Source organism: Haliaeetus albicilla, chromosome 16 (assembly GCF_947461875.1).
Source record: "Haliaeetus albicilla chromosome 16, bHalAlb1.1, whole genome shotgun sequence".
Lineage (NCBI taxonomy): Eukaryota > Metazoa > Chordata > Aves > Accipitriformes > Accipitridae > Haliaeetus > Haliaeetus albicilla.
Genome location: NC_091498.1, coordinates 21,302,980 through 21,330,631, shown reverse-complemented (window position 1 = coordinate 21,330,631; position 27,652 = coordinate 21,302,980). Strand labels below are relative to the sequence as shown.

General features: G+C 39.6%; 1 protein-coding gene, 1 long non-coding RNA gene and 1 other non-coding gene across 6 annotated transcripts in view; 2 read left to right on the top strand and 1 right to left on the bottom strand.

The window, feature by feature from the left end:
• LOC138689289 (uncharacterized) overlaps window positions 1-15,510 on the bottom strand; it is a 350,596-nt gene extending 335,086 nt beyond the window's left edge. For 2 of the 4 annotated variants that reach the window (XR_011328161.1, XR_011328158.1), the window contains exon 1: window positions 14,787-15,510. This is a non-coding gene — a long non-coding RNA (uncharacterized lncRNA). Of the gene's footprint in view, window positions 1-895; window positions 1,004-14,786 lie in introns of those variants that run through there. The other 2 variants (XR_011328157.1, XR_011328160.1) reach the window with 2 other exon arrangements.
• A 102-nt stretch (window positions 15,511-15,612) lies between these two features.
• Window positions 15,613-27,386, top strand: EIF4G2 (eukaryotic translation initiation factor 4 gamma 2; the record flags this gene model as incomplete). The annotated part of the gene is made up of 22 exons (XM_069803874.1): window positions 15,613-15,651; window positions 17,573-17,637; window positions 17,800-17,865; window positions 18,312-18,437; window positions 18,821-18,923; window positions 19,615-19,746; window positions 19,838-19,904; window positions 19,989-20,140; window positions 20,578-20,688; window positions 21,290-21,373; window positions 21,457-21,555; window positions 21,798-21,939; window positions 22,025-22,185; window positions 22,613-22,726; window positions 23,519-23,644; window positions 23,894-23,998; window positions 24,087-24,302; window positions 24,616-24,874; window positions 25,106-25,310; window positions 25,789-26,000; window positions 26,147-26,268; window positions 26,562-27,386. Coding segments are annotated over 22 exons (2,772 nt in total), but the record flags the coding sequence as incomplete, so codon positions are not given.
• LOC138689502 (small nucleolar RNA SNORD97) lies at window positions 22,768-22,925 on the top strand. The gene has a single exon (XR_011328325.1). It is a non-coding gene; the product is annotated as a small nucleolar RNA SNORD97 (small nucleolar RNA).
• Window positions 27,387-27,652: the final 266 nt, after the last annotated feature.

Sequence of the window (27,652 nt, the reverse complement as noted above, 5' to 3'; positions counted from 1 at the left end):
AGAAAAGAAGAATAAATCCTTAGTAATAAGACTATGATGTTATTGAGGACATATTATTAGAAGATCAACAAAATAAGCTGGATGGCACTGGAAATGCAATCAAGCACCAAGATGGCAGCTATGAACTCATTAAAATATTAAATGTATAAGCTTTGTTAAAACTGCAGAAAGACTGCTGTCTGTACAATCTACTGAAGCCCTGCTGTTGGTTTTTCAAACTAACTCATCTGTCTCATAATTCCTTTGGAAAACTTGCAAACAGAGAATTACAATAATCAAAATCTTTCAGAGACATTAATAAAAATACGGAGGTATCCTGATGTAAAAAGATATAAATTGTAGTGGTTAATATATAAATAGGTCTTCTTTTAATAGCCCAAAATACAAAAGTAATTTTCAGCACCAAGGCTGCCCTTAAAGCTAGTTGCATGTGAAGGAAATACATGTAAAAAGGGGAGGGAAAAATCTGTGTCTTTTTCCAAGCTGTTTTGACTACTAACAACTCAGTTTCAAGATAAATTCAGTATGCATAATATATGCAGCATGTTTACATTTGGCATTTACAGCTGCACTTAGGTAAGTTTATAGATAGATATATGTATAGATAAGCATAGGGTCAGTCATTGATACAGCAAACTGCTTAACACAAAGATGGAGATTTCTTGTTTAGTTGCCTAGCAATAAGATCTGACTCCTGGAAGCTAACAAATACTGATTACAGAATGGAACAAAATTATTTAATGTATCTAATGTATCATACAGAAAGGAACATAAGGCTATTGAAGAAAGGGAAATGTTAGGCCAGAAAAAAATCAATCCAGTGAAATCTATTCCAGGAATATGTGATATGAAGAAACTACAATATCTAAATTAAAGAAAGCTTCAGTCTGCTCACTCTGTCAATATTTTTTATCGTTCTTCTTCTTTTAGCAAAAAGTCTAATTCCATCTTGGCTAATGGATCTGGCTTTTGAATTGCTGTGTTTAACTTTGTCCAGCCCCCTCAATAGTGTTTGGAAGCCGGAGAGAGAGAGAGAAAGATTTTTAAAAATTGAACTGCATGAACATGATGGCATTTCTCTTCTTGGAAAACACAGTATGATACTAATGGAAAGTTTGATGACATTTACTACACTGGTGGAGAGGCAGTAAGTCCACACGTGTGTTTTATTTGTTATGAAGAGCTTTAAAATTGCACTGAGGCCTTTTAACACATTTATAAGGTCTCTTCTCTCAGTTCTTTCAATATTACAATTTTTTTCTCTCAGTACTTCAGAGGTAGAACAGGAAGGTCACAAGCCAAGGATAGGTAGTATACTACAAGTCCAGCACAGATTGGAAGTATGTACTTTTTGGAGCAGTACTGACATTGATCCTTTTCCCTTATAATCTAAATTTAAATAGTCTACATTAAAACTGGGAGAACAGAGGCCACTGGATTGCATTCCAGCATTATAAGCAATGTGGACTTGTAATGCACTATTCATGCATTATTTAAACTTGAAAGAAGACGTGTGACTCCTCTTCCTGCCATTTCCAACCTTTCTTTAAAATATTCTTTAACAAAGCCTTTAAAACAGTACTTCCCAAGATCTGCTCCTGTTGGAACTGTCACTTAACAGTATTCCACCTGCTTGGGACAGAAACAGTCATAAAATTTCTCTCGTATCCTGTTACACCAGCATAAATCTAGAGTAACTCCACAGACTTCCTGTGTGATGCACTTACCTGGGGTTTGTCTACATAAGGAAGTAAACATAAAGGAAAACCAGCCTCAATTCAGACCACCATACCAATTCTGAACTAACTCCCAGTATAAACATTCTTACCACACAGAAAGCAAAGGCAGCTTTTCCCACTTTGAATATGGATTAAACTACTTCGAACAAAGACAGTCATAGTAAAATCCAAAGGTGTAATCACATTCCACAATGCAGTGCTTTACAAAAATAAATTAAAGTTTCAGTATCAGAAGCAGCATATCATCCATCTAGTCATATATATCCTGCTTCTGAAATGTTCTCTGATTTAATTTAGGGGTAGTTTTAGATACTGTACACACCTTTGCCTTTTGGCATAAAAATACCCTTTCACTGTCCATAACGTACATTTGTACAGAATATCCCATAACTTCGTACTTAAACAGCACTAATTTTTCCATTAAGACAACGCCTTTATTTCTCAATCTTCCTTCCCCAGTTGCAGAGACTGCTATACAGACTAATTACCTACATGTTCATTTGGTCTTGCACTGTGGCCCCTATGTCCTTGTTACAGTAATGTGATACATGCTTAAACAGGACATAAATTATAATTACTACATGAAAGGTCTTAATAACACTGGAATTTACAGTACTGATTTTTCTATGTTGTTCAGACACTACAGTGATAGAAACTACACAAATATCTAGAAAAGCAAAAGCAGACAAAAATGAAGGACACACAAGTGAAGATTTTGACATATGAATCGTGGTAATTCATTCAACCAGTATTAATCTACTGACATGCAAATTGATTTGTTTCATTACAGTACTTTCTGTATAATAGTAATTTACAGATTTCTAATAATTGAATCACCTATGCTCCTACCACCTATATGATAAAAAGGCTGAGGGACACATCACTTAGAAGACACTTGCTGTTTACAGAGATCCGTCAACAAAGAATAGATTGTCTGGGATGAAAAGGATTGTTCCTAGGTCTTTCTACACACATCCACAATTTTGAGACTGTAGAAAAACATGCAGTCAACCCCCTCTACCTTTAAGATCATCGAGTCCAACCGTCAACCCAACATCACCATGCCCACTAAACCATGTCCTGAAGTGCCTTGTCTACACATTTTTTGAACACCTCCAGGGATGGTGACTCCACCACTTCCCTGGGCAGCCTGTTCCAATGCCTGACAACCCTCTCAGGAAACAAGTTCCTCCTAATATCCGATCTAAACCTCCCCTGCAGCAACTTGAGGCCATTTCCTCTCATCCTATCTCCAGCCACATGACAGAAGAGACCAGCACCCACCTCACTACAATCCCCTTTCAGGTAGTTGTAGAGAGTGATAAGGTCTCCCCTCAGCCTCCTTTTCTCCAGGCTAAACAACCCCAGTTCCATCAGCTGCTCCTCATAAGACTTGTGGTCTAGACCCTTCACCAGCTTCATTGCCCTTCTCTGGACACACTCCAGCACCTCAATGTCTTTCCTGTAGTGAGGGGCCCAAAACTGAATGCAGTACTCAAGGTGCAGCCTCACCAGTGTCGAGTACAGGGGAACAAAATAGCTTGAGCTATTAATTTCAGTCACATGCACCTGTAATTTGAGCTCTGCTCTTCACTCCATTTTTTAATTTTGATCTCTTTTGATGAGTCACAAGAAATGTAACATAATAAATTTGAACTCTTAATTCATTGTGAACGTAGTACACTGTCTCCCCACTTTCATATTTCCATGTCACTAGTGGCTTAAACATTATTCAAAGATGTGCTGCCAATTACATTGCAAAGATCACGTCTAATTTGTAAGATGAACTGAAAGGAACTGGTATTTATGAACATATCTACTTAACAATACTCACCACCTGCAAACAAATCTTATGTTGCCAATGTACAAGACAATATATCTTACTTGGTGTATTGTGACAGTAACAGATTATTCTGCATTTCACATTTTCCAATGCTTCATGCTGCACAAGAAACCAAAATACTTCCTGTTCCCAACCAAGATCCAGTAATCCTGGTTACTTATGGTTACTCCATTGTGGAGAATGTGAAAAGGAGATGCTCTGGTGAGTATTTATACATGCCCTGTATGAAGTGTGACTACTCTTTTCTATCTTTTTCTCTAAATTATGCACCAGTGAATAGCCAAGAAATTGTCTTAGCAATTAATAATAAAACATATGTTATGCATATATGTAGCCCCAAACATTTTTTAGTCTGGCCTAATAGCAAAGGTTATCAAGCTAAATGCACCATAAACTCTACTCACAACATCATAAGCAAGGTAGTAATGCCACTCATTCTTCAATTAGATGTCAGTATGGTATACGCTGCTTATTCTCTTCCTTTTTTACCACCCAAACTACAAACCTTGCTTTCACTGTCTATTTCTAAAATTTCTTTCAAAAATTAGTAATTATAAGGCCTGCATAAATCCTGCAACTGCATAATAAAAAAGACATTTTGGTGCAAGCACATTTTGTATACTTGTACCTACAGATCTGGAGATCTAAACTCCCTGTCTAAGTAACCATACTTAAAACTGAGATAAAGCAAGTTGTGTACTCTCTCCTTGTAAGTAGGAAATACCCATCCCACTTCGTGTGTTTGTTGTCCTCTTAGCCAGGTACACCTCAGGCATATCCTGCCTGTGAGGCAGTATGTTGTCCTTCAAGAGCACCCCTTTGAAATCTCCCTCTTAAAAAACAGTCAATGAAAGCAAGAACCAGTATTATAGTAGTCTGACCATATTTTTTTAATTACAGATAGTTACAGTTGTTATCTGTAATAGGTTATAACACCATACAAAGGAAATAGCATCATATGAGGCTAGATCATCAATTGACATCAAAAGAAGGCCAACAGTGTTCTCAGTTCTTTTTTTTCCAGGCAGCCCTAGTTGCATTAGAAGTGATTTTCCTTCAAGAGCTCAGTGACAGCAATTCTGAGAGGGGACAGCAGAAGTGACAATTTTGCATCTTGTAAAAGAACAAACAGTTTGAAGCATCAGTGACAACCCTTTTAAGATCAGCTCTAGCAAGACTGAGGAGTGAGCCTTCTGACATCAGTTTTGTTTGTTTACTTTCTGGTAAAGTTTGTAGCTGCAAAAGCTTCTTTTGAATCCTGAGGTTCACTGATTCTGAGACTTTGCTGGCCTAGAGTATAAATACTGAAGCAGGGGTTTTTTCTCTTTTTCTTGATAGCTGGCTAAACCCCAAGGAAAACAATGAATGCTTCTTAGTAATATTTACAGGGATTGGAAATAAAATTATATTAAATTTCATCAGATATAATAAATAGATAATATTCTTGATATGAATTCACATCTGAAAACATAAATACCATAGTGATGTTCTGCATTTTTTCAAAGAAGCCTGAAGACTTTGTTTAGATTCTTTCTCCCTAAAACATGTAAATTAATGAAATAGCAGTTTGAATAAAGGAGCAATAATTGACTGATCAAATTTTGCCATACCAACTAGGATGTGTTTTCTGTTGAAATATCCTTGACTGTGATAACTTTTAACTTGTGAAACCCATCTGTCCTGCAAAGATCTGTGGAAAGAGACCACTATCAGAATGGAGGAAGTCACTAATGAGTTTAATGTATCAGCAACACAAATATCAGATCTTCAAATGCTGTATGTTACTCAGAACTTCTGCAGATCTGGGCAGTCACTGGACCTGAACATGAATTACCATTTCTTTAACAGACTTTTTTTGTTCTTATTTCCACTGAGAAGTGACAACAATCTCCAGCAAGTATAGAGTTAAATTTCCTGTTCCACTTTCACACAGGTGCTCAAGGTAGGGTAAAGAGGCCACACTGAACTAGATAAGATTACACTCAGACATTTAGAGGGTTTATGCAACTTTGATAAGAGGAGAGAAAAGACTTCAGAAGTCCAAAACATAGCTGCTAGAAGGTAGAGTACATGCCCAGTTGGGTTGGGGTTTTTTTGCCTGTATTCTATCTGATGTTTCTGTAGCAGTTATAATACAATTAGGGCAGGATGAAGCTTGTTACAGATAAAATCTGTCTTCTGTAACTTGGCTTCTACTACTTTGCAACTTTTGCTAACACAGTAAAGAAATAACAGTTAGAGGGGAGCACTCTGCACCCAAAGCTCACCTCCAGTCAATTCAAATGGAGTATAACTGTTCTTGGCATCTTTCTGTGCCTTGCCTCCTCATGTTGTACTGCTCCTAACAATTCACAGAGTGCAAAGCAATCGTCAGTCCCTTTAAGTGTAGTCTTCTGAAAGAAAGTATCTTTTCTGCGAGTGACTCTCTTAGCAATGAATTATCTGTAGATAACAGCTGTGTGTTAAACAGGAAGAGTATAGTGTTGGTTGATTACAGGTAGGAGGATAGATAATCTCCTACCCATAATATAATCTAGCTTTGTATCAGTTCTTCCTCATCTTAGTCGCTTGATGTGACAACACCTGTTGCCTACCAAACTTCATTATCCATTCCCTAGAAAATAATGCTTACATTGAAGAAATTAATGGTATCCATGGTCGTTGCTAGGAAAATACAGAGGTTAAGGATGCCACTCAAATCTGTTGTTAAAGAAACAAATGTGCATTATATTTTTACTATTAATTGAAGGGTACAAATATGAAAATAGGAAGCTGTATCTTTTATTTATGAGGAAAATGTAAGCCAGGAAAAGACAAAAAAGACAGAATAAAAATGAAGTTTGTGCTAAATAAAGAACAAATTACCTTTTTCCCATTTTTAGTACACCCAAACACCATGGTCTATGTCACTAATATTTGTGAAGGAGCAACGTACCATTTGTTTTCCCTTTTGCAAATGTTAATGCTACCAAACAAGCATTTTTTTTCTGTACATATTCTACCTGAAATCAATCCCTTATTCGTTCTGACTGCCATGAAAAGTGAAACTGGGAAACACAACTTAGAGTACTGAAAAAGGAAGAGAGTCTTTTATAAAGACTCACAGAATATAGCTATTGTTTCACTCCACTTTAAAGGCAGACAGCTTTAGTGCTTATTTACCTATGTGAGGCAAACTGCTTTACTTAAATCCTTGGACTCTTCTCTGTGGCTTCTATGTAGATATACACAGGAAAAGTAATCTTAGTTATCTTTTTAAATTACCAGTTACACCGTGCTATATTTCTAATCAGACATTCTTATTGCTCAAAATTAATTTGGTTTAACTGTTTTTTTAATTTACTTAGAAAGTGTTTTAATAATTAAAGACACATATTTAAACATTAAAGACACCTGGCTGAAAGTATCCAAGTTCTAATTTCAATTAATCCATAAAGTCTGTGCGTTTGGACTCATCTTCCAGAGTGTTCTCTAGCTGACACATCCTCAGCCTTGTACTTTTTCTATTTGTCACAGTGCTATCATGATTCTATATCTGTTTGGCTAAAAGACATAATGTGAGGATATTTACAGTGTGGTTGCTGGAAGCAAGATGAATGGGGAGCTGGCTAAGAATGTATTTATTACTTAAGAAAACCAGGACCAAGGAAGAGAAGTACAAGTGTAAGGAACATCAGAAAGCTTTTACCAAGCTAACTGAGGATGGAGACACCCTTTGGTAGGAATAGTTTTGACAACATTTGTATATGTTTTAGCTTCTCTAGGTACTTTAGCCCCTTAGAGGAGTAAGAAGCTGAGCTCTTACTGAAGTTTTCTACTGTAGCTTCTAATCTGCAAAGTTGGACAAAGCAAACTGTCTCCTTTAATCAGAACAAGCTTTAAACTTAAATAAATTACTGACTCCTATTTTTCTTAAGCTTTTCCACCAATGTTGTTTAGGAAACAACAGTAATTAACCTGTTATTTTCTAATGGAGCTAGATGAAAATCAGAGTTAGTATATTTGAAGCAAGCACCCTATAGCTCTGCTCTCAGCTAATTCTCTGACAGCTGCTGCATTCAATAAATGAGTCAATAAAGTATACAATATGGATAAGATGCTGAGTCAAATTCATCCCTGATAAAACTAACATAGAAGGCTATGTCCTTCTGTGTTTGTTTAGGGCCTAACAGAGTTCCCCTTGCTAAAAATACAGTACTAAGAGTCTATAGAAGGAGTAAAGGCTTTTGATTAGCTCGAGAGTGTCACTCTTTTAAATACTTCAATCCCAGCAGGCTCAGCTCTCACAGTATCTGAACAATGCTGAAACTAGAAATTATCTAGGAACTTCATCTCTAGAAAATTTTGTAATTCAACTCAGTATCATCTCAATCTAGGGATCCAGCTATTTACATCTGAAACAAACATGTGTCTGTGGACAGATGTGTTTAACTTGGATTCACTGTGTGTGGGACTTCTGTTTCAGACACACAGCATGTAAATGCTAAGCCTGAAAGTCTTGCAAAATTAAAATCATTTCAGTAAACCATTTATATTAACCAGAATAACTACCTAGTATGAAATTATGCTTACTCATATTTTTTCTCTTAAAAACACAACAACAAACAAAACAAAACAGGAACAAAACCACTTCCTTTTTACCAAGGAAATCCAGGAAAAAACATCCCAGTTGGAGATTCTTCTGATTACAGGTATTTTACAAATAGGCATACATACAGCTTACCTCCCCCACACCACACCCCCATTCACCTTACAACCCTTCATGAGATTGCTCACCAATCATAATATAGCAATTCCTGCAGCTGCATGTGAGGCTATTGCCAGGTGGCAAGGCCATACTAGCTCAGAACTTGCAAAAGAACTAAGTTTTCATAACCTTTTCTTTTAAAACCTTCCATTTTTACTCAAAAGTGCACAAGAGAGAATCCAGACAAATGGGATCGTGTTATTCAAATACATCTCTGAAGTCCTTTTTATGTTTTGTTAATGATGATTCATTTCCTAAGTTCACTAAACTTGTGAAGCTGGCTAATGGGAAATAATTCTATGGTGCTGAAATGGCTTGTATTGCCCCAGATAATTAAATATTTTCAATCTGCAGAACACATTTAACATTTTCATTGAATCATAGAACAGTTTGGGTTGGAAGAGACCTTTAAAGGTCAACTAGTCCAACCCCCCTGCAATAAGCAGGGACATCTTCAACTAGATAAGGTTGCTCAAAGCCCCATCCAACCTGACCTCGAATGTTTTCAGGGGTGGGCCATCTACCACCTCTCTGGACAACCTGTTCTAGTGTTTCACCACCCTCATCGTGAAACATTTCTTCTTTATATCTAGTCTGAATCTACCCTCTTTTAGTTTAAAACCATTACTCCCTGTCCAGTCGCTACAGGCCCTACTGAAAAGTCTGTTACCATCTTTCTTAGAAGCCGCCTTTAAGCACTGGAAGGCCACAATAAGGTCTCCCCAGAGCCTTCTCTTCTCCAGGCTAAAAACCTCAACTCCCTCAGCCTTTCCTCATAGAAAAGGTATTCCATCCCCCTGATCATTTTTGTGGCCCTACTATGGACCTGCTTAAGTTTTATTGTATGACATAAAATCATGCCACATGAGGCCAGAAATACCTACTGGTTAATAAAAGCTAGATTAAGTGTCAGATCTAGCTTGCTTGCTTTTAGTATCTGAGAGTCTTCAGATGTTTGGCCTGATTTAGGTCACATTCTGATAGTGGTTTCGGTTCTCTTCCCCCATCTCTCTTTCCAAAGTAGGTATAAGCAACAATTTGGGTACGAATGGGAAAAAGCCTCCTTTATGCAATTTCTTTAGAAACCAAACTGATTTCACCACAATAGGAGAAAATTACATAATTTCAATGAGTAGCTATATTTGCTTTAAATTGATTAAGGACTAAAGAATGTCAATATAAAAATACTCTACAGAAATGCAGAACAATTTTAACACACTGTAAGTACACTGGATTTAATAAAGGAAACCATAGGTCAAAGAATGGAAATGCTGTTCATCGTAATCAAATGCTTTAATGTTCTTGAACCTATTTTAAAATATAGGTTTGTAATAACATGCTCATATGTACAAGTAATCATCTTTTTATATTAAGGGAAGATTTTGAACTTTTCAGACAGTTAACTAGGTAAAACACAAGGACTTCACTGACTTCCAAAAGGTTAACCCGGATTTATAATTATTTGCCTGATTTCCCTGTATTTTTGCTTCCTCTTGATGACTGAAAATGCTAAGTAGCTTTTCCTTACCCTCTTCTAGCTCAAGTGGATCTTTGATCCCTAAATAACAGAAAATCTAGCCCTTACAGTAACAGAGTATTAATGCTATCCTTTGTCATTAATAGCAATTATATTACTAGCAACCATTGATAACTATTATATGTGAATATTACCTTAAATTTTAAGAAGACACACTACATTTCTGACCATGGAAAAGTAAGGCAAACAGCAGAGTAGCTCACTACATCCAACAAAAGCCCATTTGTACAAGCAACTAAAAGTATATATGTGTTCTGTGGTATATTCCTAGTGTTTCCTACACACACAAACCATGACATAGCATTTTCTGCAATGAAAAAGATAATACAAAATCATTTTGATAATACCAAGTGCAGCATTTTAATAATCGTAAGTAATTTTCTATCCATGCTTGTGAATTCATCAATAATATATTTTTATAAAGATAAGAGTAATGCAATGCAGCTATAGGACACTCTGATGCTCTTCCAACTCAGTCAACCGTAATTTGTGTTCAGCTCAAGTAGGTGTTTATGAATATGATAAGTATTTCATACAGAAGATGACTGCCACAAAGCCACTTAAGCAGACAGATTACAATGGAATCAAGCCAATACATTTTAAAACCAATACAAGGATTATTACTCCTTAAACACCGTACTATTAAACCACAGAACTCACTAAGACATGATATTGGAGAGGCCTAAAAGGTGTCTAAAATTAGACATTAACACAGAAAATTGAAATACTAATAACTATTAAAATTACAAATTATAGCCATGCTTTAAGGTAATTCAAACAAGAACTGGCAGTGGTTAAGAGAAGGAAAAGCTCTTTTCTCGGAAAATAATGAAAAAGATAAATTTTAAAGCTTTCTTACTTTATTGTAAAGCTGGTGCTAACCAATGTCAGAAACAGAACATTGCAGTACAGCACACTCACTCTGCTGATGCTAAAGAACATGAATAAATCTGTCATTTTAGAAGATTAGAGAATACAATAATTTTGCAGCTTACGTGTTTCATTGAACTAGACCTGCTGAGAAGACAGTCACTGTTGGGTTTGGGTTTTGATTGTTGTTTTTTTTTCTAAACCATTCTGGGAATACATATGCAATCTTCCTCTTTGAAAGTTATGATTATGCATTAGTACAATTATATCTGCTAAAAATATTCACTGTTCTAAATAGGACTCTGAAAGCAAAGCAAGCTGTACTGTTGTGGGCACTGCCTCACTTTCCTTAGTTGCCTGTATAAACATTCGCTGATGAAATATCAGTATCTTGGACATTTGAGTATTCTAAGCAGTTTCCACTGGCTAACTATAAAGTCACACCCCAAATATCTTTCCAAATTTCTGACAAAGAACCACAATAACAGTCCCGTGCAATTGTAACTGCCAGACTAATTGTTATACTTAAGAAATCTCGCAAGTCTTCACGGTCTCAAATAGAGACTAAAGATGTATTATTTTTTTTTTAATATACCTGATAAAGGACTGGTTCTGAGCAGCAGGAAATCGAGGTGCTGAGTTAAGGTATAGGGAACAGCATTTCAGAAGACAACTGGACAAAAGCAAAATCATTTGTTTTATTAGATGGAAGACTCACTGAAATCTACTGCAAAGGATGTTCCAAAGAAAGGGAAAAGAGAAGTGACCTCCCAGGTGGTTAGAAGTCCACCACTGTTTAGAAGTGTTGGAATGCTCTTGCCTCAGTGAGTATTGTTAAATCAGTCTCACTAAAAGTCATCTCTACAGATATTCTGAAGTTTAATACCAATACATACTCTGCAAATTAAAATCCTGTGGAGAGCAACCACAAAGACTTCTGCAACTTTCACACCATCCATGCTATATTGTACAAATTAGGCACATAACCAATATATTAGTGCATTTTTCCAAAAGACAATGCAAACTTCCTGTAATAGTGCATCTGCACAGTATAAATGGGTTTGCCATTAAGAGCGTTCTGCTTCAGTAGAAATGCCAAGAAAATTGGTTAAATGAAAAATATAGGTGTCTTTTTCAGTTTGGGTTTGGTTTTTGTTGGTTTTTTTTCTCCCCCAGGCCTTTTTCCTACAGTACAGCTCTCCTTGAACAGACTTCTATCACAGGAAAAACTACATGAGTACATTTGGTTAAATGTTCGTGACAGCTGCTTTATCCGTGGGGTGGGTCAGGAACTATATATACATGGCTTTGGAGAAAAATGAGGCTCACTTGAAAAGGCAGACTGAAAAACAGTTTGGAAAGTAAGGTACAGGAGGTGATTATGTTGGAGAAATTAGCATGGAGTAAACTAGGATGTAAATTTTCAGTGAATTACTTTGCAGTAGTTCTCTACATGGATGCTTTGGTTCATATTATATGCATGTCTGCACTATATTAATGGGGCAGTCTGCATAAAACCCAACCTAGCTGGATCCACAACCAGCACAGTGATGAGATCCAGTATTTACTGGAGATGGTACAGTGCCACACTGCTACAGCCACCTTGTCATCAGCACTCTGGAATCTCCACCCAGCAGGGCTCAGCTTTGTAATCACTGCAATGCAACCTGCTACACAGGATAAGTCACGGTGATTCCAGCTTGGCAATAGTAAGGAAAAACTCCCAGTTCTGCAAAGCTCTTTTCCCACATTTTGTGGGTTGTTTTGGTAGACGACAGCAGCCAGTCCAGGTTCTGAGCTATGCCATATGTGCAGCAAGAGACATTCCTCTTCCTCTCACCCAGATGCTGCATCTGTGGTAGCAACTCCTTTTTTAGTGCCACACAGTCTGAAACACAATAGGTTCCTCATAACACTTTACAGACAACCCTTCTCCTCCAAATAACCAGTGGCAGTGCACTCAGGCTGGAATTATGCATAGATTCTGCAAGTTCAGACTTGCAGAAACAAATCCAGAACTACCACTACGTCAATTGTAAAACAGCTTATTTGAATTAAAGCATCACTGGTGTTCAGGGCAAGTGGAAGACAGAAAGGGGGAAAATACAAAGTGGGGGTGGAATTTGGACAGGGCACTAAGGTGACTGATAGTTGCAAGGTGATACTGAAACTGATAGCTATTAAATTCCTTTTGCTGATCTTTTAATTTTTTTTTTGTGAAGGTGACAAATTGAAAAAAAATTATTTAGGTATATTTGTTACCAAATAATCGTACCAACAATTGGGCTGCTACATTCTCAGACATGAATAATGGTGCCTTGCACATTAGTTTATGGAATTTAAGAAGTAGGTGAGATATATAAAATAGAAGGCATTTCACAGCCTTTTTTGTCCTCTGTACTACAGTTCATTGCCTTCATCAATTGTACTAGTGCAGCTGGTGTATGAGGCTGACAAAGCGTGGCACAGATGTGAAGGAAAGCTATCAGCAGCCAAGTGCAGAAACTTCTTAGATTCCCACCTGCCAAAGTCAATGTGAGCTATGGAATGGCATATATCCTTCTGGTCTTAATATAATGCAGGACTAAGTCCTAAAAAACGAATCACAGTTTTAAGAAAACAGTGGTCATTTGCTGCTATTCTCTTACCAACCAAATGTTGGGTTTTCTTCTGTTGTTATGGTAATAAGTATTTTATAGTATGCTTTAAAATAAACAAAAAAGGTGATGCTTTAGTCTGTCAATATGTACCTACCATGTTTTGCAGGTTCCGTTCTTGTTCTCCTCTCTCCCCTGCCACTCCCCAAAAGAAAAATTCTCCTTAATTTTCACTTATGGGGTCTCTGCCCTGAACAGTGTTGGACTGCTTATGCTGGAAACACTGCATGAGAATATTCTGCCATGCAATGCAAAACAAAATCCTTGCTTTCACTTCCATTTTTAAGATTTGCAAGTATTTTTATTACTTTTTATTCTGAGAAGGTTTCCTTCAACAATATTAACTGGTTTTAATATTGGTTTAAATCCTGGTGACTTTGCTGTTGCCTCTGTGTCCACTGACCCCTTCTTTCAAACTGGATTCCACAGATTACAATGGAGTTCTGTACAGTTCTGTTCTTACAGATTCACATGCCAGGTCCAAGCTCTTGCAGTAATACGACTATTGTTAAATGCAGGAAAGTGTCATTATATAAAAATTCTGGTGTGTCAAGTACCTGTCACAGTTACGTTCACCCTTATGTGACACATATGTGCTCAAAACTTACTTTCAGGTATTTTATTCAAGATTTTCCGTAACACAATCTGATAAGTAAACTGTCCTTAATGCTTACAGGTATGAGATGGGGAAACTTATCTTGAACAAACTTCATCCCACATAAGATGCGATGCAAGAACTCCTGTATCACAGCACCCTTTAGGCCTTGTATAACCCTTGGGACATTGTGGCACAGTGTGTTGAAAACATTAGGAATGAGGCTGGCTCTGGGAAACTGCAAGTTCTGCAATATCATTTGTTTGGACTTGCTGTCTATATGGTTCAAGAGTTGTTACATGTATCACTTTCTCCCAGTCATCTGAATTATGAGTCATGCAAACTGAAAGTGGAAGGCGTATGTGTGAACAAAGCCGATGTGCCTGTTTGTGGAGTTTGTTGTCAGGTTTACTTAGCTCTTGTTTTCTGTCCTGCCCCATCTAGGGCAAATAAGTTTGAATTTTTGGCAAGTCCAGGTAGCTGCTACTTCAGGCGACAATCTGGGACTAAGACCTGGCAGTTAAAGGATAAAACCTCACACCGGTAAGTCTCTGGAAGTCTCCCATGACTCAAACTTCCACCTACAGCTAAAAGCCTGGCCATCTTTGTTTTGTTTAACTGAGCAGTAGCAAGAAAACCGCACCAGCTGAGTGCTTAGCATGATAAATACACAAAAATGTCTCTCAAGAATCCTCCTTGTCCATGGGTTGCCTGCAGGACGCCCTGCCACGCACAGGCCAGTTAATAGCTAAAAGCACATGCAGAGATAGAAATAGTTTCCAAACCCAGAAAGCAAACCTGAAATTGGATCCGTACAGCCAGGCTCTTGGAGCTCAAATGGCAAGTCTCCTCCTTCGGATCTGACTGCAAGCTCAGAACTACAGTCTATAATCAGCTAATTTTTTACCTCAACCGAATTTGAAACGTGGTCTGACTGAAGGGAAACCTAGCCTTAAATAAATTTATTAAATAACAAAAAAAACCAAACCCCAAACAAAAAAAACTTACGAGAATACATATATATTAAACTACCCTTCTATGAACGTGACAGAATCAACTGTAACTCACACTCTAGGCCTCTAGAACTGGGGCTCTGTGGTGGCTGAAGCACAGAAGCAAACACCGAAGGAAAGAGGCAGCCAAGCTGCCGCCATTAACCAAGTACGCCACTTGCGCAAATTTCCCTTTCCTCCTAGGCCCTACCGCTAGCCATGTGGCGTAACGGCTTTAGCGAATACGGATGCTGCACTGCGGCGATGGCACAGTTCAACCAAACTTCCTCCCTCCCCCGCCCACTTCGACGTTAAGGCCACCTCCTTTCTCGGTGGTGATTGGCAAGACGGGCGGAGCCCTTCGCGGCGATTGGCGGTTGCTGGAGGGAGGTGGGGTAGGTTGCGTGAGGGGTAATAAAGTTAGTGGGGCTGTGTCGGTGCGCTTTAGACGCGGCGGCGAGTCGGCTCTCTATGGAGGTGGCGGAGGGAAGTGTTGGGCCGTTGCTGCGCCTGCTGTGGTGACTCGGAGACTCGCCCTGTCTCGCGCGCTCCCCCCTTCCCCTCCCCAGCCCCGGTCCCCGGCTCCCTTCCCCTCCCCCCCCTTCTCTTGCCTTTTCCCCTGCCCTTGGTAGCCGCCGGGACCCGGGGAAGCTGACAAGGCCTTAGGGAAGGTGAGAAATGCGGGAGTGGCGGGAGAGTCATCTGGGGCCGGGAGGGAACGGGTACTGCTGCAGCCGTCGCTTAAAATGGCGGCTGCCCGAAGTGGCCGCCATTTTCTGGTCGGCTGCTTCTCTCTTTCTTCCGCACAAAATGGCGGCTCGGGTCGACGGCCTCTCTCGCTGTTTGCTTTCGGATCCCGGCCGTGCTAAGCGAAGAGGTAGAGGAGATCGGCAGGCCCCGCTAGGCGCGGAAGGGAAGCTGAGCAGAAGCGTTTGAGGCTAGAACCGCGTATCTGCAGCGAGGGAGATGGCGTCGGGTAGCGCCGGTTCGTAGCTCTGCCTTTCGGGAGATAAGATCGGCTGGAGGATCCTTGTCTCTAGCGGCGGTCTCTGGGGGCCCCGGGTGCCCGAGAGATTTGCCCTTGGAGGGGAATAGTTTCAGTATGCGTAGCGGACTGCGGTCTCGGGATCTTCTGGGATCCGCATTGCTGGGGGGGGAGGGGGGGAGTTTGTTCTCAGGAGTCGGTGGCGAGAGGGTTTTTCTCTTTTTTTTTTTTTTTTTTTCTCGTTCATTTACTCTTGTCTGTTTGTCGTGGAAGGGAGAGTGGACTGCCGAGGAGCCGTGTCTGTTGGCAGCAGCCTCGCCTCGCCCATGTTTCCTGTTCAGGCTTGGGCGGCGAGTAAAGCGAAGGCGGGGGCGGTGATGCCGGGGGGATACCGACTGCTTCCCCCCTCCTCCCCTTTCCGGGTGGACCGGGGCGGGTGCTGCGAGTGGAGGGCGCCGTTTTGCGCCGGCGGCGAAGGAGCGGATCCGGCTCACCTCCCTCGCAGAGAACAAAGAGCCGGCCGGGTTCCTGGCGGCGCCTGAGCCTGGAAACGGGCGGCGCCCGCTGGGGGAAGGGGGGGCGGCTCGGTGCGCCCGGAACCGCCATCTCCATGCGGCAGGGTAGCGCCTGCCTCCTGTGGGGGGCGCCCCTCCCGCTCCCGCAGCCCTTTTGTTCGGCGGCAGCCATGTTGGGAGCCGTTCCTCGTGCCCGCGCTGGCTCCTCCGCGTCGGCGAGCGGCCGGTGGCGGGGTGCGGAGGGCTGCCGGGCCACGGTGCTAACGGCCGCCGCCTTCGTGGGGAGAGGTGCGTTCTGTTGGGCGTTTCTCAGGCTGGCTTTCCGAGGAGATGACTCTGTGCTTAGTACTGTAAGGTCTGGGAGCAGATCTGTGATGGAGCCTCAGAATGCCTGTGGGTCTTTTTTCGTGCTCCCCAGGCGTTTGTATCCCCGTGGTTTGCGTTCTGCTACGTGAGCAGTGCAGTGAAATTCTGCTTTCTGCTGCTGTCTTGCAAGCTAAAATTTGAGGTGGGCAGAGGCGATTTTTTTTTCATTATTTAGCAGCTTAATTGGCCGTTTGGACTTTGATGTAGAATACAGGCCTTTTACTGTATTAAGTGCATTTTGTGATCTGGTACTTCTCACTTTGAAACTCGACTACTTTGTCTTGCCATAATTGTAGTTGGTAAAGCATACCAATAAAGGATTAATTTAATTATGCTATATTATCAGGAGAAAAAAACCCATCTTTTTGTGTGCTTTTTTTCTTTGCAAGCGCGTTTGGGGGGGGGGGGGGTTGACAGGGTAAATTTGAGGCTCTTACTTTCTCAGTCTGGGATTCACTTACCTCCTTCTTCACCCCCGTTGGAAAACACGGCAATAATCATGAAATTGGCCTTTCTATGAGTATCCCCAGTATTGCATAAGTAAGAGTTTCTTACCTTTTATGAAGTTTAGTGTTTGAGGGTTCCCCTTCTCTAACAAATGTTTGTACTTTTATTGTAAGTTAGATACTATGGCTGCTAGTAAAACAACTATAATATGAATGCTTGATTTGTCTTTCTAGGTTTTGTTTTTCCCCACCCCGTCAATTTAATTTTATTCTTTTGAAGATTCTTCGTTGTCAAGCCGCCAAAGTGGAGAGTGCGATTGCAGAAGGGGGTGCTTCTCGTTTCAGGTACCAGTGCTTTTTTTTAATGTTTGTTTGATGAACACTTGGCAGTGGAAACTGTCCTTTGAGGAGAACTTAAATTTGTCTTATGTTTATACCAAAACTGACGTGTAATTGTAAGCATTGGGATTTGGAACTTAAACAAGATTACGTGCTTGTTTTTAACAGTGCTTCTTCAGGCGGAGGAGGTGGTAGGGGTGCACCTCAGCACTATCCCAAGACTGCCAGCAACAGGTATGTCATCTTGCTATTGAATTTGGCATGATATCAAAGGCAGTGAATGCTTGATGGTGAATACTGAGTTGAAAGTAGAGTATTCTTAAAGTTGGACAAGGAATACTTACTGAGTTCATGACATGTTAATGTTCTCCAGTCTGTGGCAAGATAGCATATAATTTGTTGAAAGTGTGTGTCATGAGTAATACGAGGTGCACAGACTTTTTCATGCATTTCATTTAAAGTTCAGAGGGTTTTCTTGGGTGTCGTTTTTTAAAATTTTTATTACTGTTGAGTGAATACTTTACTGTGCATCAGATATTGCAGTGTTGGTAGGGGTGAGTGCCTGCTCTTACCAAAGCTAGTAACAGAATTAGCTTAAGTAAGGTAATACTGAATGGTTAAAAGGTCAGTTCCTGAAATTGTTTGTTTGTTTAACAAGCATATTCTTAAAATTTTTATAGCGAGTTCCTGGGGAAAACCCCAGGGCAAAACGCTCAGAAATGGATTCCTTCACGAAGCACTAGACGAGATGACGACTCCGCAAATGACAAAGAACGACATGATGCAATCTTCAGGAAAGTAAGAGGGTAAGTTCTTTGTGAGATTTTTTTTCCCTTACTGTTTTCTTCAGCGATATGCATCTAATAAATGGGTTGGAGGAAAGGAAGATATGTTGGTCTTGAGTTGGGGGGGGAGCCAGGGTAGGGATATCTTTGGGAGGGAAGGAGGCAGAAACTGATAGGCCATCAGCAGCAAACACTTCAGAAATAATTCTCATGAGAGAATTAATCTTTTCAATAATACTTTTTACATTCTAAAGCTCTACCAGAAGAATAGTTGAATGGAAAATGCAATTCTCAGTTTTTGTTTAATAGACTTTAGACCCAAGTTTACCTTTATTTCTTAAATTACTTGTAGCATGTTTACAATATTTGTAATCTGGATTTTTATTTTGTTTTTTTCTCTTTAGCATACTAAATAAGCTTACTCCTGAAAAGTTTGACAAGCTATGCCTTGAGCTCCTCAATGTGGGTGTAGAATCTAAGCTCATCCTAAAAGGGGTCATACTGCTGGTAAGATGGCTGCATTTCTTTTAACTATAGTTTTCTTGCATGTTGAAAATGGAGGTTGTCTGTTTTTGATGGGATACAGAAGTGGCATGGCTAATGTGGTGTTTGATAATCCAAACATACAGAAATATCATTCCAGCTTTTTGTGTAAAAAGGATATACTGAGGAGGAAGTAGACCTAATGCTTTAACTTTCTGTTTTAGAAGTCTCAAGAATTACTAAAGGTTACTGGGGATTTTTTTTAATAGTCTAACATGCTAGTTAGCAATCTTTACTCTCCTGGCCCCCGTCTTCCTTTTCCTGTTTTCCTGACAAACAAGCCTAATGGTCTTGGAAATGCTACCACAGGTGACCTCTTCATATACTGGTTTCACTATCATGTCACTTTGTTTAATCTGAGATTAGATTGGCAATACTAACTTTGGTGTTCTGATGATAAACTTCAAATTTGTCCTGTCTGATGGCTAAGGATTATAGAAGCTCTTTGGTAGCATAGAGTAGCTTTTTTCCTTTGCTTCAGCAGTAAGACTAGTGTTAAAACAAAATCCATTATTTCTGTATGTTTGAAATGGCAAAAAATAGGTGCTCTAGATCATATAGAGTGGTAATATTCCATTATGTGTCTTGCAACTCACTTTACTAATAACTTTTTCATCCTACTACACGCTACCTTACTCAAAATAAATTTATTTAGATCGTAGACAAAGCCCTTGAAGAGCCCAAGTATAGCTCACTGTATGCTCAACTATGTCTGCGACTGGCAGAAGATGCACCCAACTTTGATGGCCCATCAGCAGAGAGTCATCCAGGACAGAAGCAAAGCACAGTGAGTATATCCCTCAATCTGGAATGATAAATTTCCCTAGCACATACAGTTGCACTGACTAGCGTAATTATTTTTTGTTCTCTCTTCTTAGACATTCAGACGCCTCCTAATATCTAAACTTCAAGATGAATTTGAAAACCGAACCAGAAATGTTGATAGTAAGCTTTAAAACCACTTTAATAGAGACTTTATTTACCTTCTTTTTTCCACAGCTGTGTTAAACAGGCTTTTTTGTTTTCTAGTCTATGATAAGCATGATGGTCCCCTCCTCCCCGAGGAGGAGGAACAGAGAGCCATTGCCAAGATCAAGATGCTGGGGAACATCAAATTCATTGGAGAACTTGGCAAGCTTGATCTTATTCATGAATCTATCCTTCATAAGTGCATCAAAACAGTGAGTATTCAGATTGGTTGGGGGCTAAGAGCAAAATAAGACTTCTAAACTAAAAAATGTAAATGTTCATGTAGCTTTGGGAATCTTGGAGCATAAAATACCACAAAAACGTTTCCTGTCAATTATCTACCCTCCACTGTTTGAAATAAACAGTCTTGGTGTGATTAAAAAGTAAAATTGGCATTGTTCAAATCCATGGGAATTGTCTCCAAGTGAAGGTGTAGTTTGGCCTAGACAGAAGTACTGCAGGTACTTCAAAGTACATACACTTTATGTAGTAAGTACTTCAATTAGCAATTCTTAAACTAATTTTCAAGTCCATTTGTTGTTGGAACAGGACGAAATGTTTGTGCATGTGTCTGTGTACAAAGTTGTCTCTTACTGTAAATCATCGTTTATAATACGTTGAAATAGCTAATTCACCTCTAATATTTCAGCTTTTGGAAAAGAAGAAGAGAGTCCAACTCAAAGATATGGGGGAGGATTTGGAGTGCCTCTGTCAGATAATGAGGACAGTGGGACCTAGATTAGACCATGCAAAAGCCAAGGTATGTGCATATCCACTGCAGTCATTAAACTAGTTAAACTATGGCTAAGACTTTAACTGCTCGAACCTTCTATATTCAATGTTCTATTCATAAGTACAAAACTGAGGTCTGACTTGCGGAAAGCAAGAGTGCAAACAGTTGCGCCTGCATCAAATCTCTTGATAGCAAAAAGAGCCAATCTTTGAAATGGGTTTAATTGTCTTCCCAGAATGCAGTTAAGGTCATTAGCAAGTCATAGAAGTGAGAATGTTGGTTCTCTAAATGCTGCCTTGAAAGGATGTGGTGAGGAACTCTAATCTGAACACAACTAGGTGATCTGACAGATGTATTTTGGACCTTGACTTGTGAGTTGTGAATGTAAACTTGAAATGGTGTCATAGTAATGAGAATTTTGGCAGGTTTTCATCTTTGATTCAGATGAGATGTCTTGATGTGTTAGCTTTCCTTAAGCTCTACTGCTGTCAAGAAGATTGAGATGGCAGGAAAGGGCATTCTGTTCTATTACTTGATCTTAGATGTCTTGAATATTATCACCTCTCCTGAAAATATTTGACATGGATAGAGTTAGCCCTCACTTGTAACATTGCTTCTGTTCCCCCAGTCCTTAATGGATCAGTACTTTGCCCGTATGCGCTCCTTGATGTCAAGTAAGGAATTGCCAGCAAGGATTCGTTTCCTGCTGCAGGTATGATGATAAAATGGCTTACTGCGTCCTTTTTCTTGCAAAGTTGTCTTGAACCCTTTCCTGATAATTCATTATGTTCTAAGGATACTGTGGAGTTGAGAGAACACAACTGGGTTCCTCGCAAAGCTTTTCTTGACAATGGACCAAAGACTATCAATCAAATCCGTCAAGATGCAGTAAAAGTAAGTGTTGCGTGTGAAGACTTATACTTGGCTTTTGCTTAAGTGTTAAAGTGAATCCTTATGCTGCTTACTACCTGTCACAAAACTCATGCTGTGCACTAATGAATAGTTCTCACAGCAGAGTGTGACAGTAAGGGATTAAGGGTTAAAATCGGTTGGACTTTTATAGTTCAGGGCTAAAAACTTGACTTATCAGAGGTTATTATTCCCAACTGACCAAAATTACAATTCCTGTTTCAAAGGATCTGGGAGTTTTTATTCCTGCTCCTATGTCTCAAGGGATGAGAAGTGACTTCTTTCTGGAGGGACCCTTTATGCCACCCAGGATGAAACTTGACAGGGACCCACTCGGAGGGCTTGCTGATATGTTTGGACAAATGCCAGGTACACTGAAACTGCAAGGCTGATGGGATGACTGCAGTTGTACTGTATTGAAGAACTGAAAATGTCTTTTGTCTCCTTAATACAGGTAGCGGAATTGGTACTGGTCCAGGGGTTATTCAGGATAGATTTTCACCCACCATGGGACGCCATCGTTCAAACCAACTTTTCAATGGCCATGGGGGTCACCTCATGCCTTCTGCTCAATCCCAGTTTGGAGAACTAGGCAAATCTTTTCTGAAAAGTCAGGTAAGGAAGATGCTGTTCACAGGGTGACCTCAGCTTGTTTAGAAGCTCTTCTACAGATGCGTATGTTATGGATTATAGTCTGCTTATGTTGAAAGACTTCCTCAGATTTGATTCTGATAAGAACTGATGCTCAGCTGATGCAAAAATTCTAAACCATTTTTTAAATTGTGCAAGAGATGCAAGGAATACACTTTTTACTGCAAGAAAAGGTGCATGTGGCTTTGGTGGGTCAGAATGGTGTGTTTTATTTAAAAGATAGCCCTGTTTTTAGGGATAGATGCTACTCTCCCACCACCCCTGCTCCTTCTTTCTCCCTTCCTGGCAAATAGAATCTTTGTTCCTCTGGTCCCTCTGGTACTACTTACCATATGATGTACGCCACTCCATCATCTGCACTTCTTTCTCTATATCTCCCTTTCTGAAATAGGGGCAAAGCCAGCTCTACCATAACCAGAATCAGGGACTCTTATCCCAGCAACAAGGACAGTCGAAGGATATGCCACCTCGGTTTTCTAAGAAAGGACAGCTTAATGCAGATGAGGTACATTACATGCCTACATTACTTAAAGCCTATTCTAAATATTGCCCAATGATTATAGCAAGACGCGTTATTATGAGGACTAATGCTGGAACTCTTTCTCCTTCTCCTCCTCCTTCTTTGTCCCTTCCTCTTTCACCTTACCCCTCACTTTCCTTAGGGTATCCAGCGTCCTATGAGCAAGACTGAGATATGAGGGCAATTTCTTGGGGTGTCCCTTCTTTGCCCCACACCTCCCCAAGAACACTACTCTGACATCAGTTCCCATGCATCATATTGATAACAATACATTTAATTAAAACTTCAGAAAATCCTGAACTTTAGAAACCCTGAAGTGCTGGACCAGGCTAAATCTATTTTTTAGATTTTTTTTTTTAGAACTGGCGAATAGACAAAATGTCAAAAGCAAAGTGAACTGCATTGTTATTTTGAGTGTTAACCAGACTTGTATCTTGATTTCTGAGCAATTGGTAGACTTCTATCTTGGCTGTAAAATACATCAGCAAACTCACTAAGTGTCTTCTTGGGTCTCTAACATACCGCATCTAAAAGGAGCAATTCCAGATCTTGATACCAATGGAACTAAATACCAGTAACTTGCAGCAGGTTGTGATTCATCAAGTTGTGCTTTTGGGGGAATTTCAGTAATGTGGCTTAATCTGTATTTGAGTGTTAACATTGTAGAAATGGAAAAATCATGCTTCAGTGGGATCAGTTGGTGTGAGTCCATGGCTATGTATTCTTGGTCAGAATACTTGAAACAGTTCGAGTTTTTTCTGACTTATCTGCTTACAGATTAGCCTGAGACCTGCTCAGTCTTTTCTAATGAATAAAAACCAAGTGCCAAAGCTTCAGCCCCAGATAACTATGATTCCTCCCAGTGCTCAACCACCACGCACTCAGACACCACCTTTGGGACAGGTAAATATGAAAACTACTGTATATTGTTGGTTATACTTAATTTCTTCATGCATGGAAAGCTTAGACAAGTTTCTAGTATGGGAAGGGAGAGAGAATTCTAATGGCACAGAGCAGGAGATGAGATAAGAAAAGAATGTATGAAAACCTAATTTGACTTTGATCTGCTGTTGTACATATTTAGTGTTCTTAAACTTGATGTAAATGTAGGTAGATGTACTGCAAAGAAACAAATTCTGGTATCTTTTTCAGCCTCCTCAGCTTGGTCTTAAAACAAATCCACCGCTTATACAAGAAAAGCCTGCAAAGACCACCAAGAAACCACCTCCTTCTAAAGAAGAGCTACTTAAACAAACTGTAAGTTAAGTATGTAGTAGTAGTGCTTCTTGAAGCCTTGATTATGCTCTTCAAAAATGAATGTTTTAACTATACTTTTTTCCTCTAGGAAGCCGTTGTGACTGAGTATCTGAACAATGGAAATGCTAATGATGCTGTCAATACTGTGAGAGAAATGAGAGCTCCAAAACACTTCATTCCTGAGATGTTGAGCAAAGTAATCATTCAATCCCTAGATAGATCAGATGAAGACAAGGAGAAAGCAAGTACTTTGATCAGCTTGCTTAAGCAGGAGGGAATAGCCACAAGTGACAACTTCATGCAGGTACTGCAATCCGCTAGGCTCACAGTCCTTTTTGTTTGGCTGTTGATGGTGTTAGCTTGTGTAAAGGCAGTGTGCAAATTTTTCAAATGCTATTGATCTGAGGAGGTAAAAATAACGTATGAACCTCTAATGGGCATAAGAAGTGATGAAAGGAAGAAGTGTAGGTACAGGATTCATGAACTAGAAAGGGGGAACCTTCTGGCAACTGATTAAATGCAAAAAAGAAACATGATGTTCCTATGTAGTAAGAGTATTACTGTGCACAGGAACAAAATTACTTCAGAATTTGAACTTGTGTGTTCACTGTTCTTAGGCATTCCTGAATGTATTGGACCAGTGCCCAAAACTGGAGGTGGACATCCCATTGGTGAAATCCTACTTAGCACAGTTTGCAGCCCGTGCCATTATTTCAGAACTGGTGAGCATTTCTGAACTGGCTCAACCACTGGAAAGCGGCACCCATTTCCCTCTCTTCCTGCTTTGCCTTCAACAGTTAGCTAAGTTACAAGATCGTGAATGGCTAACAGAATTGTTCCAACAAAGCAAAGTGAATATGCAGAAAATGCTACCAGGTAAGAGTTACCAAATAGCTCCTATGACACCTCATATTAGTGTATGCAAAATGTTTTTTCCTCTAGTTCTTTTCACCAAAGTACAATAACATACAAGGTTATTTTGATACAATCAACTGTCATGATTCTTAAGAATGGTGTTTCTTAAGAGGCGGTTAGACCCATGAACCGTTGATGATAGCTTTTGGTTAGCACCAGCACTCAAGTGTGTCTTTCTTATTTACTTGTCAGAAATTGACCAGAACAAGGACCGCATGCTGGAGATCTTAGAAGGGAAGGGGCTTAGCTTCTTGTTCCCACTTCTGAAACTGGAGAAGGAACTGCTAAAGCAAATAAAATCGGATCCATCCCCTCAAGCCATCTATAAGTGGATTAAAGATAACATTTCACCCAAACTTCATGTAGATAAGGGATTTGTGAATATATTGATGACCAGGTGAGATGCTATCTTGATGTAGTTTAGGCCCATGTTTTGTTAAGCTACCAGTAAGTCATTAACCATGTAAAGGCTGACGTGTTCTCTGTGCAGAAAAAGGTAGAGTACATGGGGAGATAAATTGTTCTGAGCAAACATCCACTGTGTTTAAACACACATTGTATTTGAGAAGAAAAGCAAGTCTCCAGGCTTGCATGAGTGTCCAGTGTTGCCTTTCCTTGGGAAGAAGTCTAGATCTGTGTATTCTTTTTCTAAAATGTTTCAGAGCCATAACAGAAGCAAAACTGATTTTTGTGGTTCACGGTCAACCACAATATTAATTCACTGTGCATGCACCTAACTGCTGATAAAAGCAGGAGGGTATTTTTAGCAATAGCTAGTAAACTGAACTCAGGAGTACTTATCTTAACTGTTTAGACCATGAAATCCAGCTGTTGTATCTTAGTTTACAGAACTTAGCTTTTTTTATTTTGTCCAGTTTCTTGCAGTATATTTCTAGTGAAGTAAACCCACCTAGTGACGAATCAGATTCTTCATCTGCTCCATCTAAAGAGCAGCTAGAGCAGGAAAAACAACTGCTTCTTTCCTTCAAGCCAGTAATGCAGAAGTTCCTCCATGACCATGTTGATCTGCAAGTGAGTGCTTTATATGCACTCCAGGTGCACTGCTACAACAATAACTTTCCAAAAGGTATGTGCATCAATATCTTAGCCAAAACTTAACTTGTGTCTACTTGCTTCTGTCTGTATGTGGCTTTCAGGCTTGTCACTATGTTTCTTAGAGTCAAGCTGTTCAGAAGTTTATAAAGCTAACAAAGCTTAAATTTACTTTTGTAGGCATGTTACTGCGCTTCTTTGTTCATTTCTATGACATGGAGATCATTGAAGAAGAAGCCTTTTTGGCATGGAAAGAAGATATTACTCAAGAGTTTCCAGGGAAAGGCAAAGCTTTATTCCAGGTAAATTTGCTAACATTAGACACTTGTCTTTTGTGATCTCTGCTGCAGTGGAGTGTTTGAGAACCTTCAGACTGTGGTGAAGACTCGTTAATGTCTAGAAACTTCATGGAGTATTTCACTAGGAAGAAGTGAGGCAGGATGAACTGATCTTTACTAGGGACCTACACTGAGTGCAAAGTGTGGCTGAAAGATTTTTAAAATGAGTTGGGGGGTGGGGGGGAAGCAGCATTCTGTGGAAGTACATAGCAGGGAACTAATTCCTGCTCCCTTAAACCAATTTTATGTAACTGCAGGTAAACCAGTGGCTAACCTGGCTGGAAACTGCTGAAGAAGAAGAATCTGAAGAAGAAGCTGACTAAAGAACCAGCCAAAGCCTTAAATTGTGCAAACATACTGTTGCTATGATGTAACTGCATTTGACCTAACCACTGCGAAAATTCATTCCGCTGTAATGTTTCACAATATTTAAAGCAGAAGTATGTCAATAGGATATCCTCTGCAAAAGGTTTTTGTAGTATGTCTTAATAGTCTACAATAAAAATATTTTAGAGTATCTTTAATGTTTAGATAACAGTGTATTAGCAGCATGCAATAATTACATCATAAGTTCTCGAGCAGAAGCAGTCTGTTGCAAGGGTCTTCTTTGCTGCCAGTTATCATAGGCTGTTTTTAAGTTAGAAAACTGAATAGCAACACTGAATACTGTAGAAATGCACTTTGCTCAGTGTAATACTTGAGTTGTTGCAATATTTGATTATCCATTTGGTTGTTACAGAGAATCCTTAACTGTAATCGATGGTTGTTGCCGTAATAGTATATTGCCTGTATTTCTACCTCTAGTAATGGGCTTTATGTGCTAGGTTTTAATATCCTTGAGCCTGGGCAAGTGCACAAGTCTTTTAAAAAGAAACAGTTTACTTGCACAAAAACTGATCAGCTGAAGAGATGGTTTAATGCCCTTTGGAAGAGGTTTTTGTGGGTGTGAAACATGACATGGTGAGAAATTTGAATTGGTCCCTCTATTATAGTACTGAAATTAAGTCTACTTAATTTATCAAGACATGTTCATGCCCTGATTTTATATACTTGTATCTATCAATAAACATTGTGATACTTGACTTGTTTCTGAATGTCTCCCAGTAGAAGAGCTTTGACAACTAGTTTACTTATGGAAGGAAACCTCAATGGGAGTTGACTTAGACTGGGACCATCTTAAGATTCTTTTCATAATTGTCTTAACAAGCAAATGAATTCTAAATAAGGTCACAGATAAAATTAGACACTGCATACTTGCTGTGACAGGAGGAAAATTAAGAAATTTTGAAGAAATGGTAGGTGTTTGCCTTGTGGTCCAATACATGCTTTAGCAGTGAGTATGTGCTTT